Consider the following 23,597-nt stretch of genomic DNA (forward strand, 5'->3'; position numbering starts at 1 on the left):
ATCAGATTAAAGTCAGCTACGAAGATGAAGATTCTCAGGTTAGATTTAACTAAAGATAAGTTCACTGAAAGGTTAAAGATAAAGGAATGGAAAACATTTACAAGGCAAATACTAACCAAAACACATTAATATTAGGTTATTATCAGGCAAAGGAAATTTAAGGCAAAAAAAAAAAATTACTAAGACAAAAAGATCACCGTATAATGATGAAAGGAAGTTATATAATGATTTTGAGCTTAGACATACCAAATAACATGACTTGAAAATGTATAAATCAAATATGGTTCTTACCTTAAAAAATAAAGAAAATGTGATAAATCCATAGTGATATTATGATATTTAACATCTTTGTCAATAATTAAGAGATCGAGCAAACTAAAATAGAATAATGATCTAGATGATCTTGAACAATATAAAATTTTTTTCATTTGATGAAAAAATTATATAGAGGCCTGCTACCAAATTAAGTATAAATATTTTCTTCCAGGACATGTAGAACACTTTTTTAAATTTACTGTATCCTGGGCCGCAAAATGAATCTCAGCAAATATCAAAGACTCGGTATCATTTAGAATGGTATTTCTGTCCATGGCATGACAAATATATAAACAAATAAATAAATGAACAAGTAAACAAATGAAGAAGATAAAAAAATTTTGGTCAATTAAATGTATGACCCCAAAGCCAAAATCTTACATAAGATACTAGCAGACAGAATTTATCAGTGGTTCACAACCCACACACTCAAATAAATACACACATTGTGCCAAAGCTGGATGTTCCTAGAATAAGACGAAACTTTAAAGTTTGGTGGTCTATGAACATAATTCACCATACCAGCATATGAGATAATTTTTTTAAAACAAAATTGGCTTAATAGATGCACAGCTCCTAAAAAAGACAAAAAAAGACCCCCCCAAAATTTTTTTCAATTAAAAAAAAATAGGTGTACAATTTTAAAACTCTTGATAAAATCAGATCCCTGCAAAACAAAAAACAGAACAAAACAAAACATGAAGTAAACTGTGGAATGGAAAGAAACATCCTCAATCTAATACGGGTATGTACTGAAATATAGTGGGCATTATGCTTAATGGTTAAACAGAAGAAGTATTCCTCTGGTCTCAGGATCAAACCAAGATTGCTCAGTAACACCTTTGATCCTACCTAGCACAGCTAGGCAAGAAATATAGACAAAAATTCTGAGGACTGAAAAGGGAAAACCTAAACTATCATTATCCTCTTCTATGAGAGACTATATAGAAAAATTGATGAGAATCAACAAATTATTGGAACTAATAAAACAGTATATAGTGAACCAGTCACACACCTAACACACCTATATATACATAATAGAATTTCAATTTATACATTATTTTTTGTCAGGCACAAATATGAGAATACAAATACTGATAGATATGTGCATGTGTGTATACATATGCACAGATAAATAGATTAAAACTACCGTTTGCTATAGCACTGATGTCTGTAAAATGTTTAAAGAATTTACCCCTAATAAAAAAATCATCACAATGTTTATGAAGTAAGCCTTAAAACTTCTCTGAACTCATAAAAGAAGACCTGAATAAATAAAAAAGATAAACTGTGCATATAAATGGGAGGTTGCAATATCATAAAGAAGTGTTTTCTCCTCAAATGCATCTATAAATTTAATGAAATTGGAATTAAAATCCCAACAGGCATTTTTAAAAATGAAACCAAAAGTGCACATGGAAAAGCAAAAGAGTTTTTGTTTTTTGTTTTTTGGTTTTTTTTTCTTTGTGGAGAAAACCAAAGTATACAAGGGATGTGCAAGATAAATAAAGATTTTTTTTAAACTGTGGAAATTAAGGCAGACTCTGTTGATAAGATGATAGAAAAATAAGAGATGAATGAAAGAAGATAGCTCAGAAACAAACTTATCCAAACACTGAATGATAGGTGGCAAAGGCAGTGTCACAATTGAGCATGAAAGGATGACCCTTTACATAAATAATGTCGAAAATGATTCATCCCTATTTGGGGGGAATAGTCCTCGCCACCATCATTTTAAGAACTGTATTGTAGTTGATCGAAGCCACACATATAAAATAAAAACGCTATTGAAATGAAATAGAGAAGATGATTTTATTTACCTTGAAGTATAGAAACATTTTGTACCACAACAAGGACAAATCGCGAAGGAAATAATCTGATTAACAATTTTTATTCAACAAAACACCTTAAACAGAATGGAGAAAAAAAGGAGTCACAGTCTTGGAAATGGTATTTGCAGAACCTTTAATTACAAGAGATTGGTATGCTGTGTATGTAAATGCATGGCACATTAGTAAAGAAAAAGGGAAGAAACAAAAATAGTGATGAACAAGCAGTCAACATAGCTAGAAACATGTGGTCAGCAAGCGCCTGAAATAATATACTCTGGGATATTAGTAATCAGGGAAAGGCAAAATGAAAAAATAATTAGGTATCATTTAATACTCAGCAGATTGGCCAAAAATCAAATGTTTGGTAGAATTAAATGCCAGCAAGGACCTGGAGCAATGGGAAGTCTGTTGGTGGGTCTGTTAACTGGCACAACAGTTTTGGAGGATAATTTAGCAGTATCCAGTAAATTGAAGATGCACTTACCTTCAAGGTAGCAATACAACTTAGAAATAGTTCCTTCAGAAAACTACTGCTTTATGTGCAAAGGAACATGAACACAAATGTTTAAAGCAATGTTATTAGAAATAAAATGAATAAGACTGAATAATAATGATGGTAATAATAAGAGAGATACAACCTAGGTACCTATCAGGAAAAGAATGGTCCAGTGAAGCGTGTTACGTTTATGCAGTAAAAGACTTAGGTCAGTGAAAATAGTGCACTAGATCTCCATGCAGATCTGTTGATCATCCACATGATTGATATGTGTGATCTCAAGAGCCATACTGCCAAAAAAAAAAAAAAAAAGCCAGCTGAATAATAATAAATGTAGTATTAAAGCATCTATGCCATTTAAAACAAGCAAAACAATGCATATGTATACAAGTATAAAAACATTCATGAGAGAGAAGGAAATGGGATATAGGACACACATGTGGATTGAAAGCACATATATAAAGCAGTATATTTTATTTATTTTACAACAAATAAAAGATATGAAGACAATATGGCAAAATGTAATAATTTGACAAAGCTGGGTGCATGTCTAAGGACATTTGTCATAGTGTTGTCTGTAGTTTTCTATATGATTAATATATTTTCTCAGCAATACAATAAGTCCCTTGGCCCTTCATCTCAAGCCCCAAAAGTGCATGTTTCCTTCTCTTCCCATTCTTGGCTGAAAGCTGATCTACAAGAGTGCCCAGGCTACCCTCTCATCCTTAGCCCAAGGCAGCACTGGAACACATGGGCTCTTCCTGAGTCAGAGGCATCCTAGGTGGTCCCCCCAGGCTGTCTCCCAGCTCGGTCAATCTGGGTGGTAGATCCTGAACTACACCCATCCTCAGTGCAGAGTTTTAACTGCTGAGGCAGCTTCTAGCCTGTAGAAAAGCTCATGGCAGAACGATGCAACACTGCATTTGTCATTCAGTTAGAGCGGCCTGTCGCCTTCTTCCCAGATTCCCATTTCATAGATGAAGAAGTGGTTGGCCACTGAGAAAATGGTGTGCCCACCATCATGGAGTCAGTGCTGGTGTTCATGAGAATGTTTGGCTCTCCTGACTGGTGGAACTTGCCAACAGGTCTTTGTATGCTGACTCTACTTGATTCAAAAACCAAGTCTTTTAGTTTCTATTCTGTGACGTTTTGCAGTTTATGACAGCTTGGGGCTTCCATCTCTAGACGGCACTGTCCTGGGATGGAATTAAACAAACTTGGCTCAAGTCCCTGTCCTGTGACAAAAGCAGTGTAACTATGGTAGCTTAACTTCCCTATGTCTTAGTTTCTTCTTCTGAAAACTTTTCCTGGTAATTATTCCAGGGACTGTTGTTTTGATTAAATGAAATTATTTATTGAAAGTACTAGATGTAATGCCTGGCATCTGATAAAGAGGCAACAAATGGAAACAACAGTTGCTGTAATTATCGCAGAAGGTGGAGTATCAAAAAGGAAAACAGTTTACTTGCACAGACCATTTGGAGAGGTAGAGTGTGATAAGTAAACGTTATAATATGGAAACAGTAGGAGGTGAAAAAGGAGTAACCTAGAGGCTCAGAGAGAATTTCTTGAAAGGAGCAACATAAAATATTTCCACTCTGAAGAGACATTCTCTCTCGCATGCTTTCTTCTATTGGACTTTCATGTTTCTTATTTTATTTTCACATTGGTATGAGACAAGAATCATCTATCTTAATTAAAACCTTAGAAAAACAGACCCAAAGAAGTAAAGTCACTTGCCTGTAGATTTCAGATGGATTTTTTAATTGACCTATGCTGATATTAATTGACACCAACACTTTAAGAAATAGGCATTTTTGCCAGAAGCTATGTCATAAGGTATGTAGGCTCCTTAAGAATATATCTATACATATGTATAGATATATAGATAAAATAATGATTTTATAATCTGTAACTACATTTTCTATAAGGTTGCCCTCCAAATTTGGTACCCATTACCATCAATACGTTTCTGAGGATGAATAAAGTCATACCAAGAAAGCAAAAAAAACCCCAAAAAAACAAAAAAACAAACCTTCAAAACTAGCCAAAAAATCTCAGTATATTTAAATACTGCCATTTAAATTTATTAACTAGACACATGGAATTAATCTGAGATGGAGTTTGAAGAATTATGATTAAATATTAATGAAGGTTGCTTTTTAAAAATAGTAAAATCACATGGCACCCAGAATTCTATAAGAGAAATCAGAAGTGACGGAACAAATGATGTTTCAGATGAAATGGTACAATTTTAGTTCCAACAAAGAGTAAATAGGAAATTTCAGCTTGGTAGATGCTCCCATCACTGCACTAGATTAGAAGATTTTGAACTGGAGAGTGGCTTTGGATCTAAGCATATTCTGATGGTGTTGCCAAGATTGGAAAAAGGGTGATGACTAGAGGCAGGAGGGCAAGCCAGAGGCTACTTCAGCCCTCAAGATCAGGATGTAGGTTGCAGCAGGGCCCCAGAGGGAATGACATGGAAGCTTTGGGGTGGGAAAATTGACAAGGTTTAGGGTCCACCTGGATGTGGGAGCTCAGGAGGGGAAGGAGTTCAAGTGACAACATAAGGCCCTCCAGATGGTTTTCAGAGCAGCTGAAAGGAACAAGTTGACATAAATGCCCTACTTTTAAACCAACCATGAAATAGGTCCTAACCTCCAGCAAAGCCTTCAGAAGCCACCAGCCTGTCTTTCAGAAAGAATTCTCTTTCTACCTAAGGCTCTTGAGAAAAGAGCCCTTGTTTAGCATTAATTGTGACTTTCAACTTGGAGAAAATGTAGTTTTATCACAAGAATGCTTTGGAGGGAAAAAGTTTTTAATAGCATTTGTACCCTTTTCTCCCTTCCCTACCTTTTTTTTTTTTTAACGAAGGGAATGATTTGGGCTTCACTTTTCCTATCTGAAAACTTGGGATAATAGCCCCTGCTTCAAAGAGCCACTGTCAGGCTTCTGTGAGATGATGCATGTGCCATGCACACATGGTTTGGAAGGAGAATTATTAAGGTTTCTCTACTGATCAGATATGTTCTATGTGATGCTGGTGGGTAAAAAGGAGGACAGTGGGTGGAAATTATTGGGGGAACAGATTTTGTCCCAGGGGTGAACAAAAACATTCAAGGATCCAGAAATTTCAGAATTTGGAATAGCCACCTAGAGAAAGAGCAAGCTGCAGGCACTGAGGGTGTTCTAGCCAAATGATGTGGTGGAAAGAGACTTTCCATCAAGCCATGACACACATGATAGATGGTAGCTCCATTCATCTTCATGGATTTACCAAACCAAGTTTATATATAGCTATCTGTCATTGAAACCCTTCTGATGAAGAAAGCATAGCGTAACTCCAGTGAATGAGAATGTTGATAATTCAGCATTAATAGTCATGAGTTAATATTTGTTAACTATTTTTCATTTCCTGGGCACATAGATGCTTCATATATGTTCTCATATTCAATCTCTAGGAAAATGAGACAAGGTTTATGAGTAATTTGAAATAGACTCAGAGCAGTGAAACACCTGCCTGGGACTTCTCAGCTAGCAAATGATGAAGTCTATGCTTGCCTCCAAGTGCTGTTTGTTGAAAAGCAGGAGGAAGAGGAGGAGGAGGGAGGGCATAGGACAGGGAGGAGGAAAACATTCACAAATATTAGCAGAGTACCTAAATATTATCAGCCACAAATCATTTGTGACACATACCACAGATGAAAAACACAGTGTAGAGATGTAATTTTCATACTCTCACACTTTTCCACAAACGTACTCCATCTGCTTCAGACAGTGACCACATACGCCCCCAGTGGCCTGGGATGTAGCCTTGAAGCAACTTTTTAATTTTATTCCATAACATGGCCATAGTTGTTTAATGTAAAACATGCCTCCATACTTGAGAGCAAAATTAACATGCAATAGGATGCATGTCATCTTTATCTTGTGCCTTCATTCATTCCCTGGGAATACCACACTTCCTCATAATATTCAAGTTTTAGAAGCATCATCCTCAAATGATGCTAGAGGTGGTTAAAATACCTGATAAACTTTTTTTAAAGCCTATAATTATATCAACAAATTAGCATTTCAGAGGTTTACAAGGCAGCAGTTCTTCATACATCCATACATACAATATCTCAAGATCTTTATATATTTTGCCTACTTAGTTCTCACAGACAGAACACTAATGGAATCCCCAGGAACTTTTGCTCTACCCTCAATATTACTATCTGCTCCAACACTGTTAGAACACTCTTCGGGGTAATGAGCCCAACTTTCTCATGAAGGCAGCTTTCCTCACCAGCTTCCTTCAGTGCTCATAAACTTCAGTTTGCTGTTGTATTAAGAGTCAGGAGACATTGTCTGTCTGTTTTCCCTGCACCTGTTATCTTTTTGGCCTTATCCAAACAGCTTTGGCCCTGCCAGCAGCTGAAACAACAGATGGGCAGGAGGACTGTAGATTTTTTTGTCACCTTCCTTTTGTTTATGAAAGCCCCCACATCCCACCTCTGGAATCTGATAGGAATTCTCTTCGTTATCATTTTGTGGTGTTTTTTCTTTTCCCATAGACACTTTTTTTATTATTTAAAAGTAAGTAATTGGTGCAGAGAGAGATAAAAGAGAAGAATAACATCTCCCTTTGAAAATGGTCAAGGGGAGTTCTGGTTGTGGTGCAGCAGAAATGAATCTGACTAGTAACCAAGAGGTTGCGGGTTCAATCCCTGGCTTCACTCAGTGGGTTAAGTATCCGCTGTTGCTGTGGCTGTGGTGTAGGCCAGCAGCTGCAGTTCCAATTGGACCCCCATCCTGGGAACCTCCATATGCCACAGGTGTGGCCCTAAAAAGCAAAAAAAAAAAAAAAGAAGAAGAAGAAAATGGTCAAAAAGGAAATAGGAATGGTGATTTGGCCATGTAGAAAACCATTGGCCATGGCCAGTTTCCTTTGATGGCAGGATGAATTCAAGCAGGGAACTGAGAGGTGTAACAGGGGTGGCGGGGGTGGAGGGTGGTAATCTGGTGTGAGGTTGAGTGCAAGGAAGTTAGAACAGCATTGCTTTCTGCCCTCGGAGGTTCTTGGGAGCAGAGGGGAGATACAGTCTAGGCAAATTGGAAGTCTAGCAGGAACCAGTGGTGGGCATTGCAGTTCCAGAAAAAGATCCCCTTTTAGAAGGGATAAGATTGTTAAAACAGGCCCATCTAGGGATTAGGGAGACAGAATGCAGGATGTCATTTCATAGCCTATGGTTGTAAGCACATCGCTTAAGCACTCTGTGCCTCAGATTCATCATCTAGATGAAAATGCTAGTCCCCATGTAGTGTTGTGTTGATTCTCAAATGAGAAAATACATGGAAAGTGCTTAGCCATGGACCTGACATTCAGTTAATAGATATAGCTATCATTATTATTTTAGTCAAGAGTGAGAAACACAGGGAGGAACAAGTGGCAGGGAGGTGGAGAATCACTGGATGTGAAATGTGAGGAAAGGGCTTGTTTGCTTGTAACAGGGTTTCTGCTTGGGTCTTAAAATGAGGGGGACAGATCAGACAGTTCCTGTAGAATCTGGCATGATGCTTTCCCACCTCTATATGGTGGCTTACCCCACTAATTTTTCCTGGATGGCATTCTCCAAACACCCTCATTGTGGGCCACATACCATCCAATTCTTATCCACCAGAGTTATTGTAAAGGTTAAAACTAAAGATTAGAAGTACCTAGTAATAGTCATGGTCATACATAATTGATACTATACCTTTTTTTTTTAGATTGTTTTAAAATTTTGCCTTTTTAAAAGATTTTTTTTAATTAAAGTATAGTTAATTTACAATGTTGTACCAATTTCTGATGTACATCAAAGCGGTCCAGTCATACATATACATTCTTTTTCTTGTATTTTCTATCATGTTCTATCACAAGTAGCTGTATTTAGTCCCCTGTGCTATACAGTAGGACCTCATTGCTTATCCATTCTAAATGTAATAGTTTGCATCTACTAACCCCAAACTCCCAGTCCATCTCTCTCTCACCTCCTCCTCCTTGGCAACCACAAGTCTGTGTTCTATGTCTGTGAGTCTATTTCTGTTCTGTAGATTCATTCATCTATGCCATATTTTAGATTCTACATATAAGTCATATCATATCGTATTTGTCTTTATCTGTCTTACTTACTTCACTTAGTAGGAAAATCTCCAGTTGCACCCATGTTGCTGCAAATGGCATTATTTCATTCTTTTTTTTTTTTGCTGAGTGATATTTCATTGTGTATATATACCACAACTTCTTAAGCCATCCCTCTGTTGATGGGTATTTAGGTTGTTTCTGATGTGACATCTTAGTGTGGCTCCTCATGCATGGGAAAGTGCCCTAATTACCAGTAGGCATGGAAAATTACTGGATAGCTAAATATGCATGTGATATCAAAAACAAGCAAGACTGGTAGAAATACCCTCAAGGGGATCCATTTTATCTGCCCCCAGCCTTGTGTCTGTGTAGTTAATAGTCTTCTTTATGTTTTCCAGGGATCTGCATCTCGGCAGTGTGTACCAGTACTGGGTCATCACTATTTCAGGCAATGAAGAGAGTGAGCCATCACCTGCTGTCATATATACCCATGGAAGTGGGTACTGTGGTGATGGCATCATCCAGAAGTAAGTAGGTCTCACTAAAGAGGGGTGGGGGTGATGCTAATTAGGCCTAGATGGTCAGGGTGCCCTGTAGAAGAGTTTGTGGGGTGCCATTCAGTGGATGAGCCATGAGTTACCAGGGGTCCCCAGCAGTCTAGAAATTTGTCTGCAAAGCAGTTTGCTGGTCTTAAAGGAAAAGCAGTGATTCTTCTTTTGAACACACAATTGTATGTGTGTGCTAATTGTTTTATATGTGCCACAAGGATATTATTAGTCTTTTCCACCCCAGCCCTTACGGTCAACAAGACACAGTGCACCTAGGTCAAAACATTTCTACGTCCTTTGCTGGTTACAATTTATAGGGGTTAAAACTGCACATGTATCTATTATTTCCATTGTATCCTGTTCTATCAACAATTTACAAAGTGGGTCAGAGGCTCATAAAAATAGTAAAATATTCCAAGGTTCTCATGAGGTTGCAGGTTCGGTCCCTGCCCTTGCTCAGTGGGTTAACGATCCGGCGTTGCTGTGAGCTGTGGTGTAGGTTGCAGACGCAGCTTGGATCCTGCGTTGCTGTGGCTCTGGCGTAGGCCGGTGGCTACAGCTCCAATTGGACCCCTAGCCTGGGAACCTCCATATGCCGCGGGAGCGGCCCAAGAAATAGCAACAACAACAACAAAAGACAAAAAAAAAAAAATTCCAAGGTTCTATAATGTTGAAACCATATAGAGTAAACAATACTCCAGAGTGAGTATCAAATGTGACTATCAGCACAGGGAGGCAAATGAATCTGTAAGTGTAAAGATTCTATACGAGCAGCCAAAAAAAAAAAGGAAAAGTGTGACTAGAAAATATAAAGCTGTGTGTCTAAAAAGAGAATTTTATTGGATCATCAGTCCATTCATTCCCTTGTCCACAGGGCAAGATGTTATGCAACTGAGAAACAGTGGCAAGAAGCCATCAAGATTTTTGCACTGTGTAAACAAAACAAAACAGTAAACCTTTGAGTTTTTTTTCCTCCAGAATAAGTGCAAAAATGTTTTCTGGCCCTCAATTGAATTGTGTTGTCCCTAGAGATGAAAAAGAGACCAAAAATCATTCACAATTAAGCTCCTTATTGCTAAAATTGTTTTCCTTATTGCTAGCACAGTTGCATGTCACACTATTGCTAAGGAACTTTTAAAGCTAACGGCAGATTTCATGATCAACATTATATATGGAGATGACGCGACAAGCTATTGGCAGAATTCCTTCACTGAATAGCACTTTTGGGTGTCACATCATATCTGTGAAACATGGAATGCAGTGACTATTTCCATAAGGGGACAGACAGTGAAAAGAGAATTTGTTTCACAGTCAGATGAAACCACTAATGTACAGAACATGAATCTGCTCACAGATGTGGTACAAGTATGTGTATGAGAAGTGCTTCATGACTGTTTCTTTTGGTTCACACTAGTACACAAGGGCAAGAGCAGTTTAATTTGGTACCGATCATTTTGTGGTATGTAATATCAACTGGAAGCGTGGGATGGAAGGACCAGCTAGGAACACAGCAAAGATAACACAGTGATGCAAGGAAAGATTTTGTGTGGGAATACCCACCAATTATTAGCCAGCAGTTTGTTTTCTGATGATGACTGAGCATTGAAGGGAGAAGTAGATGTCAAGGATATGATCAGATGAGGGCCAGTGAGTTACTTCTGCTCAACTTGTGCAAAATGATCTGTGGTATGTGCAGGGTTCTGCTCCCCCATACACACTAAAGTATATGTCTAGGGAGTTCCCACTGTGGTGCAGCAGAAAAGAATCCGACTAGGAACCATGAGGTTTCGGGTTTGATCCCTGGCCTCGCTCAGTGGGTTAAGGATCTGGCATTGCCGTGAGCTGTGTGTAGGTCACAGACGTGGCTTGGATCTGGCATTGCTGTGGCTGTGGTGTAGGCTAGCAGCTGTAGCTCCAGTTAGACCCCTAGCCTGGAAACCTCCATATGCCGCGGGTGCAACCCTAGAAAGCAAATAAAAGTATACATCTGTTACAAGAAAGGTACTAAGTCAAGTTTTTGAAATAAGGATGACTTTCTTGTTTTCATGTTGCACTGATAAGGCCACTGATGATCGTTTGCACAATTTCAAGTGGCTTACAGAAGTGATGTACCTCAGGAATATATACTCATGCCTTAAATACCCTACAACTACAATCTCAAAGCTGAAATATTGAGTTCAATACCGAGGAGATAATATAAGGATTTTTAAGTGTTGTATTACAAGGCAAACCACCTGATTGCCAAGAATTTGAACTTCTCAAGCATAGAAGATAAACCTCCCCACTTGCCAGAGCATGAAATTGATGGTGTAGTGTTGTGTATATTTAAAATTCCCCGACCAAATGCAACAGCCAAACAGGAAGGTACCATTTCTGGTGCTTAATGTAATGAAATTGGGGACAGGGAATACAGCTGCCATTCTCTACCACATTAGGACATGGACTTCTAGCTTTGGATGCAGCTGTTGTCTGATGGAACACTGAACAATGGAGCAACACTATCTCCAGAAAAGTTGCCCCATCATTTGTGGGTCCAAGATTGAGCTGCATATCCTGAATATCTAGGAAACACTCACTTTCATCACTGATAACCCACAATTGTGATTTAGGATTTTCTAATTTAGCACAGGGATTAAAAAAAAAAGACACTCACTAGAGGTAGAACCTGATCTACAATTTAGTCTGTCCGTTTTGGAGTCACTGGGAAAACTCTGCCAAAAATATTATTCTTCTCACTGATCTAAAGCTACTACTACTACTACTAGTAATTTAAAGAGTATTCTTTACAAAGTGTTTGTTTGTTTGGCTTTTTTAGTATTTTTTTAAAACCTAGAATTTTTAGGCAACGTGGACATCAAATCCTTGTTAGGTTCCCTGCAGGAACCAAATAGTTGTTGACCCACTTTGTAGAAAGCTGAATGCAGCTTATGGATGATCCCCTAAGCAAAAAACTAAAATATAATAAACTTGGAGGCAAAGAAGGGATGTCATCTTTGCTAATTGGATTTTTCATGGGACGAGACATGCTAATTGGCTATATATATGCAAAGGAATTTACAAAGAAATACAGGTAGACTCAACTCAACATTCTGTGAAGCCCCTGGGGGCTGAAAGCACTGGGTGAATGTTTTGATAATGACAATTATAAATATTTATTGAGCCTCTACGAGGCAGGAGGCACTATGCTTCATTATTCTCTCCTTGAGTCCTTCCGACAACCTTTGAGGTAGGTCTTATTACCGTATTTTATGAAAGGACCCCTCTTGCACAAGGTTTTCTAATGCTGACACACCCAGTAAGGGGCAGAACCAAGCCTTGAGCTCAGAGTTCAGTTTCTTCTCTAGATTCACCACTGCCTCGCTGTGACCCACAGCCCTGCTAATCAAATGAGTGGAGGAGAGGCTGTGCTGGTTTGTCCTAGACCCTGTGCCAGGCATTGGGGGTGCCAAGCTGACCAAGACTCTGTCACAGCCCTTGGCATCTTTACACCTAGGATAGGATACTCTCAAGTAACAGGAGGAGGCAGTCAATGTGAGAAGAGCTGTGATAGATGGAGCCCCTTGCCTCTGGACTCAGGGACCACCACCCCCTCCAGTCTGGGAGGTCCAAGAAGGTTTCTCAGATCCTGCCTCTAATGACGCCTCGACAATATTTGTGGTGACCCTGATATTTTACCTAAACCAGTAGAACACACTGTTGGAGTGGTGAAGGAAGGCTAGAAGTATTCTTTGTGGCTTAGGGAATCCAGCCCAGGTTGAAAAAAAGAAAAAAACCTCTCCCCAGATAACTCATGAAATAGCTAGGAAGCACAGGCTATCATCAGTTTCCAGCAGGCATGACTTGCTGGCAGAGACTGGAATATGGGCCCAGCCTGGAATATAGAATTCTCTGTTCATGGGTCTGCAGACAGGAGAGAACTTGGATGGCTCTTCCAAGATCCATGCAATGACCTACTCATCATAAGGATCAACGACAAGGCACCATCCTGCCACTCGGACACCTCCTGAAAGCAACAAACATTTCCCAGTGTTAATTGCCCTGGTGGAAGGTAGAGTCTGTAGGCCTTTTCCATGCTGTGACAGGTCCCATCTTGGTCAAGGAGGGACAACTACCACCCACTGTGTGGAGACCTCCCAGGACCAGGTGAGAAGGGGAGCTGTGCCTCCCTCAGCATCCATTGTGTCACACGCTGGGCCAGCCACATTAGGTCATATTCCGTCCTTGCACCAGCTCTAAGGAGTAGGCATAGTTCTCTTCATTTTAGCCCATGAGAAGACTGAGTGTCAGCATCTCCAATAGCATTGGCTGGTGGCTTCTCTACCACAGTGGGAATAGATTCTGTATTGTCCCATACAGTGGCCACCAGGCACATCCAGCTATTGAGGACTTGAAATGTACTCACCATGACTAAGGAATGGAAAGTTTAATTATTTTTCATTGTCACTGATTTAAATAGTCCAAAATAGGAAGATGAGAGGGCGTTGCGGGGGGCTTGTCTGAGATCTCGCAGCTAGTTTGGAACATGGGGATCTAAACCCAAGTTTCTTTCTTTCTTTTCTTTTCTTTTTTTTTTTTTTTTTTTTTTTAGGGCCATACCCTCGGCATGTGGAAGTTCCCAGGCTAGGGATCAAATTGGAGCTACAGCTGCCGGCCTACACCACAGCCACAGCAATACCAGATCCAAGCCACATCTGTGACCTACACACAGCTCACAGCAATGCCAGATCCTTAACCCACTGAGCAAGGACAGGGATCGAACCCGCATTCTCATGGATACTAGTCAGATTCATTTCCACTGTGCTGCAATGGGAACTCCCTGAACCCAAGTTTCTAGTTCTCAGAGGATGGGGGTTTTTTAGAAAGTGGCAGCCCATCCAGTTTTTCAGATGTTCCTCCTCCTTCTCCTCTCCTACATTGAATTCAGAGAACATGGCTTATTTTCTGCCCTTCCTAGCCACTGCAGAATCTTCCTTAGGTGATGGAAATAATTCCTAAAAAAAAAAAAAAAAAAAAAAAAAGCTGGGGGCGGGGTGGGGGGGAGCATTGTATTTCCTAGAGCATAGGGCTTGAAGTTCTCGATACCATAAAATGACACACCCAGGGGAGAAGGCAATGTTTTCTGATCTAAGGAAGATGAAACCTGAGCAAGTGTATGGAAAACAGCTTTACCTTTAAGTGCACAAGAGGCAGAGGACAGGGCTAAGGCAGGGCACGGTGAAGAATAGCATTTATATTGTAGAGACTCCAAAATGTCCTTCCAGTGTACTGTTTTAAAAGAGAGGTGAGATTTCTCAGGCACAGTGGACCGAGGTCTCTCCATCCTTTGTCCCTTCGCCCTTGTCATTCTCCCCTCTGACTTGCTAACTCAGCTGAGGAGCGCTCAGTGAATGAGTCTGAAGCAGCGATTCTCCTTTGCCACGAGAAACACACAATAAGGAGTTCCCGCTGTGACACAGTGGGTTAAGAATCCCACTGCAGGAGCTCGGGTCACTGCTGAGGTGTGGGTTTCATCCCCAGCCCAATGTGGTAGGTGAAAGGATCTGGCATTGCCATGCCACAGCTGCGGTACAGGTCAAGGCTGTGAGTAGGATTCAGTCCCTGGCCTGGGAACTTTGATATGTGTAGGTGCGGCCAATAAGGAAAAAAAGGAGGGGGGGGGAGGTGAGAAAGAAAGACACAATAAGGCAAATGTAATAGAATCTCCTCCATTTACCCCTGGTACTCATCTCATTTTGAAGAAACAGACGCTCAGACAGGGAAAGGGACTTACCCAAGGCCTCATCAGAAAGTTCATGGCCCCAGAGAGGGACTTTTCCATGTCCAGCTGTGGTTCTGAAGCTCATCTGATGAATGTCCCTTCTGTATCCACTCTGCAGAAGCGAAGGTGAAGAATGCGATGACATGAACAAGGTCAGCGGGGATGGCTGCTCCCTCTTCTGCCGACAGGAAGTTTCCTTCAATTGCGTTGGTAAGCCTTTATCATTTCTCTGGGTCTGGCTGGAGAAGTGGACAATGCAGAGTGGCTAATCAGTTACAGTGACAGCAGTGGTTATCACTAAATGGTGGTTCCCTCCTTTCTATTACGCGTGTTTATTGAACGCCGCCTAGGGGCCAGACTCTGTTCTAGGCACTAAAACAGCCACAGCAGTGGACACAAACACGTGGCAGGTATTTCTGCCCTCATGCAGCTTATGGGCTCATAGATGATGGTTCACTCTGTTGATCCAGCTTTACCTTGCAAAGGTTATTGTCCTTCATGCCAGCTGTCCAGGGTTATTAGTATAGATTTTTTAAAGGCTTTTATCCTTACTTTAGAGATTTGAAAACCCAAAAGCCCAGAGGGATTATAAGACTTGTCCAGAGTCACACCAGTTAGAAGTGATTGAAGACAGAACCAGGACTTGAACCCGATTTTGTCTGATTCTCACACACAAGCTTAGCTCACCATGCTGCACAACCACTAGCCAGGGTCCAGGGACAGTCTCTCTGACTTGAGGGAAGAGAAATAGCAGACCAGCCTGTGTTTAGAAAGCAAATGGCCTTTTCCCACCTTTAAGGAGTCAAATGGGAAATTTGTTTTCCTCTGCCTTCTCCAGGAGTCTAGCTGATCCTGTTGTTTTAGCCCCACTTGGGAGGCCCTGGTCAGCCCTGGGGCTGGTAAACAGACAGGGGTTGGGGGGGCAGGGATGGAATTTTGAGCTGGTCCAGATGAGATCATACTTCCTTTAAGATGCAAATCGATACCTGAAGATCAAAGGTCCCTGGGCTAATCCCTTGGGCTGGAGGTGAAAACTAATCACAATTCATTTGCAAGTACAAAAGACAGAGGTGCTCCTTCTAAGGAAGGGATGAAAACATTGGTGGGAAGATTTCTCACAGAAAGGCAATTTTCTAGGAGGACTAAAGGGAAGGAAATGTCATCAGGTCCTCACGTTTGCAGTGCATTGCAGGGGAGCTTTTAGACCTTTCTTCTCCTGGTATATTGTGAGCTCCACGAGGTCTTTACCGTGTGTCATTTGCCTTTTATTCCATTCCAGGACGCCTTTATTGAGCACCTGCTGTCTCCTTGGCATCCGGGGTGGGACTGAGCCACACAGTGGAGGTGTCTGGCCACTGTTTGTAGATGGAAGAAAGAAAGACCTGGAGGGAGAGAGGGAGGATGAAAGAGTGTACAGGCAGGGCCTTTGGTTTTTAAAGGACAAAGATTTGTTGTGTTCTCTGTTGATTTGAGTATAATCCGTAAGAAAACCTGATGATATTAGCCCAGCAGTAGGATGAAAAGGGCTTCGGACTAAATTTGAGAAAAACAGGCTCTGGTCCCAGCTATGCTGCCTGAAGCTGGCCAAGATACCTCCCTACTCTGGGCCTCAGGTCACCTCCCATAAACTGAAAGGATTGGGTTTGATGCTCTCCAAGAGCCTTACCTCCAGCTCTGGGGGACAATTTCCAAGAGGTGTGACTATTTCTCATAATTGTGAGCTCTGCTTGAACCAACTCTCACCTTTGCCATCATCTTCACGACACCCACCATCACACTCAGATCTTGCCAGGAAACGTCCACCTATTTTACGGGCATGAGAATGGCATGTGACTCCAGTGCTTCTGGAAGAAGGTAGGAGAGGGTAAAGTGAGGACACTTACCGTCCGTGGAACCGGTCTGATCAACTGCCCCTCTTTGTGAAGAAAGTGTTTGGGAATGCAGCACCCCCCTTTCTTACTCTCTGTGGCTGCTGTTTTGCTACAACTGTTGAGTTGAGTGGTTGCAACAGAGACCCCATGGGCCAAAATGCCTAAAATATCAGGCCCTTTGGAGACAATGTTTGCTGGTCTGTGGTCTTGGGGTCTTGGATAGTATTGGTTGCTGGAGCCTAGTGCAAAGAGGTGAAAAGTATAACATTTCATAGGAAAATCACTGAATTTTATGCATACAGTGGTAGGGCCTGGGAGACTGAGTGCAGTCCTGTCTTGCTTTACCTTCCTGGGTGTTCCTTCCCTACCTACGCTTTGGCCACAATGACCGCAGTCCATCACGCTTTTCAAGCTGTGTTGGCTGAAATGCTTATGAGGAGAGGAGTGAAAATGAGGGAACTTGCCTCAGAGACTTGGAGCCTCAGAGATCCTAACTATTTGCTATCATTCTCTACTAGATCCTACGTGTTCTGCTGCTGATGATGCGCTTTAATCAACACCCAATCATAGTATATGCCAAGCGTATTTATAAATTGTCATTCTCATAGCAACTCTTTTATTTCCCTGCTTTTACAAAAGAGGACACTGAGGCACGGGGAGGTGAATAGGGGATATGCATTAATGAGGTAGAACTGGGATTTCAACCCAGAGTCTGACTTCAGAGCTTACTGTGCTGAGCTTCCTGAAAAACATTTTTTCTTAAAAGTCAGCTCTCCATTTTGTTGGGCCTTGGGGGTGAGCAGGGGACACACTGCTATGGAACAATTCACGTAATGAATTAATGGACTGGAACACAAAACCATCAGTGGTGTGGAGGGTGTCCAGGGAAAGCTCTCTGTTCCCGCGGCATATTGAGTGTGGTCGTGTTAGAAGAAGGGCCTCAGCTATGCACCCCAACCTCACCACTTAGAATTGCATTATAGAGACATGCAGAGATACGGGATGAACCAGGAAGAAAGGAGTCTGTGCAGAGATCCCAGCTCCTAGGAACTGTATTCCAGGGACAGACTCCATGGCTCTAGGAAGAATAGCTGAGAAATGGACAGCAAATCTGTGGCTCCCAGCAGATCCAACTTTAATGAGTCAGAGAAATGGGGCTGGCGTGTGAGAGGCTTTGCCGGGGTGGCTGTTGTTTTCATCATTACTTGTGTCAAGACAGTGGTCAAGATGGTAGCCAAGACAACAGGCTTGCATGAGACTGCCTTGGGTTTAGACCATGGCTTAGACATGTGACCTTGGCTAAGCTTCAATGTCCTCATACAGAAAATGGTAACAACCCTAGGATTTAATTGTGGAAGATATTTACCAGTTCTTGTGGACACTTACTATCTGAATACCTTTCCTAGATTTAGGAAAGAACTCTCCTTATTGTAATAATACAGAGGCAGAAATCAATAATGCAAACACCTCTTCCTAGTACCCCTTGAAGCTGAATATGGGCACGTGACCTACCCTCTCCCCTGACCCCCAAACAGACACACCAACCCAAGACTGAATCAGAAGACCTAGAGACTGTGCAGAAATCGTTTTGATGATGATGGTGGGAATGGCCACAGTCCATGTGTTTCCAACGTACCCGTGATGGCATCTAGCTTTAGGGCTGACATGACTTTGTGGAGCCTTAGCTCTGAGATGCCTTCATAGGCTTAGCCCTGGGACCTAATCTTGAGCTTGGGATGGGGCATCAAAGCACTCTCCAGCCCTCCCAGGGAGTCTTCCATAAGTATCCAATATTCTTTGAATACATTTTGTTTGTTTGCTTGTTTTGCTTAAGTTAGCCCAAGTTGCTTTCTGTTGACTGTCACTTAGAATCCCGACCGAAGATTGTTGTCATAAGATACTGTGAGGTTTAGCCCCATTCCTAGCAAGTTGGATGTGCTTGATGCACATTAACTGTTACTTTCCTCTGGGTATACTGGTGTGGGTGGTGGGTGCATTGGGGTGGGGGCCTGATGGTCAGCAATAGTCCACCATGAGGTGGCAGGCCCTATGTCAGTCATGCGCCTCTGTTTAAGGTGAGACTGTATAAGGTCTTTTATGTCCAGGTGAGGGATCTGAGACCTACTGGATGCCTTAACTTGCTCAAGGGCACACAGCTCATAGAGCTGGGATCCCTCCTCCAGACTCAGTGGACAGCCTCTGCTTTCTCTACTCTGCCTCCCCCAGCTGAATGATTCCCTTCCTTCTTTCCATTTATTTTCTTCCTTCCTTCCTCTTCTTCTTTTTTAATTTTCTGTCACCAACCATGGAGTTGGGCTAATGTTTTTCCTGGCTTTGGTAACACCAGTGTGAGGGTGGGTGACAGATTTATGGTGGCATTCTCATTCACTTTGGAGAAGCCCACACATCCGGAAGTATTCCCAAGGTGCCATTGTGTTATTACGCAACACCCTGGGACTTCCCTTCCCCACTTCCCACCCCCTGGGCCCTCATCTCCCAACACATAATAAGTTGCTTGTTAAAAGGAACACCACCCACAAGACCTCTTAGGCAATGAGGCTGCATCCTCGGCAATGTGGAAATTATCTTGTCCTTCCCCCCTCCCCCTTTTTAAAATATAACATACACCAGGCATGAGGTTTCAGCTAAAAAAATGTGGTATCAGTAAAGTGATAACTCCCCACACCCCATCCCCACAGGCTCTGGCTGGAGGCATTGTTCATAGCATTGGGAATTCTGTTTCTAAAGCCCTGAGTCATAAACTACAGACAGGCTGCTGATAAAAGCTGAAGGAGGGAAGGTAATGGTCAAATTCATCAGACAAAAGGTGAAGCATCCCCAAAAGGGGTAATACTCAGTAATAGATCTTGAGTGGGTGCTAGAAATGCACTACCTTCGGAGATGATGTTTAATCCATGACAGGAGGTGCGATTGTGGAGGACTCCTCATAGGTGTTGATTCACCACCCAGCATCCTTCAGGAGAGCTGGTCCAGGTCTCAGCTCAGACTCCAGAACCTAGGTTGCAGCTTTGCATCTCATCTCTGAGCCTCATTTTCTCCCTTGGTCAGAGACAAAGGGTGGGGGGCCCTCAGGCTTCTTTCCCTGTCTGACAGTGAGCAATCCTCAATTTGTTAAACATCCATTTAAGGGCTTTGGGCTTTCAAATCCTGCTTGATGCTGATATACAGTTATGAAAACAAAGCCAGCGGACCCCCACGTCGTCTCTCCCAGACACACACACACTCCCTGCCTGTCTCTCTTCCTTGCCCCCTCCCCACTGCCCCCTCCCCCCATTCCCTGCCATTAGCATTACTTTGTCTGTGGTCCAGACACCACATTTCTAGCCCTGTCCTAGAGCCAGGGCCAATAACTCAATTATCTGCAAGCAGATAAGGGGGCGGAGGAGGGATCAATCCACTTCCCCACCAGTCATTGGGAGGGGCGGGGGTCAGCCAGCCTTGCGGCCCCTCTGTCACGCCGCCCGCCCTGGCCTGCTCCTAGCCAAGGCGAGAAAAGAAAACAAGAAGATGAATCGCCATGTCTTCTTGGTGGATGTTCTGATGAGACTTTGGAACAACAATGACTAAAAAGGAAAACAGCATCTGGTAGGGGGCAGGGCCGTGGAAGACGAGGAAGAGTGGGCTCTGCTGGGAGTTGCCTTTATTTATTCTTTTTCTTTCCAACAATGTGAAATCATAATAGATGGTCCACCTCTCACCTTACAAAGAAAAAAACTGAAATTAACAAATAAATAAATAAATAAATAAAACGTCTCTCAGTGGCACCCAGTCCCTCAGACCTCCCTTTGTGGAAAACGGAGGGACTTTCACCCATAGACCCTCTTGAAATCAAGCTTCTCTTGAGTTGAAGACAGGTCTTTAAACAAAAGAAAAGAGGAATGTTAGTGGTAATCATGGAAGTGGAGACGAAGGTGACGGGGCGAAGGTCTGCCAGCTGGCACAGTACTGGCAGAATGCTTAGTACTGGCAGAACGACACACGCTGTTGCAATTGAGAACATGGATTTGGGGTGAAACGCCGGGCTGAAACACTCTTTATCCATGTCTCAGTTTTCTCATCCGTAAAGTGGGTTAGTAATAGCTCCTGCTTTTCACAGTTGTGAGGGTAAGATGAGGTTATGTATGTAAAGCATGGTAAAATGATGAGACCCCATAGGTATGGTACCTGTGCTTGCTAATGCTGCTGTTGTTATTATTGTTAATATCGTTAATCTGAAAGCTATATCGACCCTCTCCGGAGCCCTCTGAGAGAAAGAATGTTATTATTCTAGTTTTGTAGAGGAAAGAAACAGAGGTTCAGAAAGGTTAAGTAACTTGCCTGAGGTCACACAGCTAGAAATAGCAGAGATGGCATTTACAGTGCATAGGCAGAGGCTGTACATGTAACTATGAAGTTATTTCAGTTTTTAGGCCCCTAACTGTACCAGCTTCTGTGCTAAGAACCCCTTTTTTCCCAACGATTCCGTTTACTCAGAATAAGAATGCTCATTGCGCTGATGAGGAAACTCAGGCACTAGGTCATACAGCTAATGACTGTCAGAGAAGACCTTAAATCCAGCCTGCCTGCTACTAAAGACCAAGTCCAGCATCCAGACAAACCCCCCAAAAAGCAGTAGAGAGCCTCTTTTTCACTATTTTTGCTTTGGTGCCATGGACACAGCAGGAAACAAAAGTGAATGTACACGTCCTTCCTGTGCCTTTTTCATGAGTCATGAAAATGACAATTTTCAGTTATTATCACCCTATAAACATTCCGCTGCACAAAGCGCATGCCATTGACACAGGGCCATTCTGTGTGGGGGGCTGTGTTTTTGCTTTTAATGGCTCATCCTCCATTGAATATAGTCACATTGTTTTTTAGCGTGGGAGGAGTTTGACGCTTCATCCCGTTGTCATGGCAATGTGCAGGCGACCAGAGGAGCCTGAGGTCAAAGTCTATCAGTCACCATTACTACCTGGGTCATCTTGGGCATCCCCCATCCTCTCTCTGAGTCTCCGTCTTCTCTTCTGGGAAATGGACATAATGATAACACAGTTCTGTTGAGAGAGATGGAAATAGCAGCTATCCAGCACAGTGCATGGCAGTGCGTGGGCACTCAACACGGTCAGTTAACGCTGCCTCATCTTCTCCGTCCTCACCGCCCATCTCCATGGTGAGGGATGCAAAGGCCACGGGTCCCTCTCTGGAAAGAGTGGTCCTGAGCAGAATTCTGCCATCATGAGAAGTGACAGAGGTCCCTTGATCTCATTCTCCCCAGCTGTAAGGTGATGGGGGCGCACTAGATGAGCTCCCCAGGGCCCTGTCAGCCCTGACTTCCAGAATTTAAATCCCGGATCGTTATTGTTTTTAAACTGTGCATTTTAAAAGAAATGAGGGCTTGGGGAGGAGAAAGGAATTCCTTTAACCCAGAGGGTCAGAGGGGGTCACTGAGGGGACAAAGGCGCAGGGAAGGGAGGCGATGGGGCGGAAGGCTGCTGTGCGGGGCGGCCCAAAGATCTGAAGTCCTCAGCCAGGAGGTCTGATGGATGCATTCAAACACCCTTGAGTCAGCACCGGTTAGGATCAAGCTTGCCATCCAGCCCCAAACCACGGCTTACCACCTCCTTTGGAAGCCTGGGGGGCCTACCCCACAGAGAGGCCAGTCAGGAATGAAAAGAAACAGGATGGCCTCTGAGCCAGAAGGGAGGAATTCTTGCCCTCAGCCCAGGATGGCCTCCTGACTCTGAGGGAGGGAATCAGGCTCAGAAGGACCCAGAGCTTTCCTGAATTGGAAGAATTAAGACCAAACTTTGATGTATGCATTTGAAATGCAGTCTGCATCCAAGGCAGGTGAATCTCGGTAGCCAAGAACAAGGGCTTCTTTGTGGCATTTAAAGTGACCAGAAACCTGCCTGCCCATTCAGGTGCCTTGTTGTGCCTCTGGGCGATCATGATCAAGGTAGCCCAGGAGAAGGGGGGGAGACCTGGGGGCAGGGGTCTTTCCTAGCTCCTGGCTCTCTGCTCTTTCTTGGGGACCACTGTGGGTTGGAAGAAACATTTAATATTCATGAGCTGTGATCTCCACTTGAATGGAGTGCCCTGGGGGAAATTGAAATATTAAGCAAGTGAGGGATATAAGCCTAATTGTATCCTCCTTTTCTTTCTGGACAGAGAAGTAATATGCTTAAAATAAAATGATGGATGGACAGTCAGGATTGCATGAAACCCCACTGCTATAATCTGCAGAATAAATTGGCTATGTGTTCCAACATGTGCCACCAAAACCAGACAGAAGCTGGGGCAGATTGGCTGCTGGATCACGTCATGCCGTTTATTCACACATTCATTGATGCCTGCAGTGTGCCAAGCACTGTGCTAGTTACAAAGGAAATAGTGGTAAAGTAGGGAGGCCAGGGAAATGACACCAGAATAATCACTGAGGTGTAATTGTTGGAAATGCCATGGAGCGGAAATACGTGGGGGAGGGGGAGTTGTAAGTGAAGGACCCCCTTCCCGTGGAAGGGCCAGGGGAGGTCTCCTTGGGGACACGGCATCCACGCTGAAACTCAAAGGCTGAATAGGAAGTGGACACGTTGGGGAGATGGGGAGCAGAGTGACAGAGTGAGGATTGCAAGAAGTTCAGACTGTTGAATCCTTGAGGCAGGAAA

General features: G+C 42.7%; 1 protein-coding gene across 1 annotated transcript in view; it reads left to right on the plus strand.

Moving 5' to 3' along the window:
* PAPPA (pappalysin 1) overlaps window positions 1–23,597 on the plus strand; it is a 238,624-nt gene that overhangs the window by 101,017 nt on the left and 114,010 nt on the right. Inside the window, exons 8-9 of the mRNA XM_047768261.1 lie at window positions 9,151–9,279; window positions 15,177–15,268. Coding sequence (XP_047624217.1) covers window positions 9,151–9,279; window positions 15,177–15,268 — 221 coding nt within the window. The remainder of the gene's footprint in view (window positions 1–9,150; window positions 9,280–15,176; window positions 15,269–23,597) is intronic.

This window comes from Phacochoerus africanus, chromosome 2 (assembly GCF_016906955.1).
Source record: "Phacochoerus africanus isolate WHEZ1 chromosome 2, ROS_Pafr_v1, whole genome shotgun sequence".
NCBI classification, from domain to species: domain Eukaryota; kingdom Metazoa; phylum Chordata; class Mammalia; order Artiodactyla; family Suidae; genus Phacochoerus; species Phacochoerus africanus.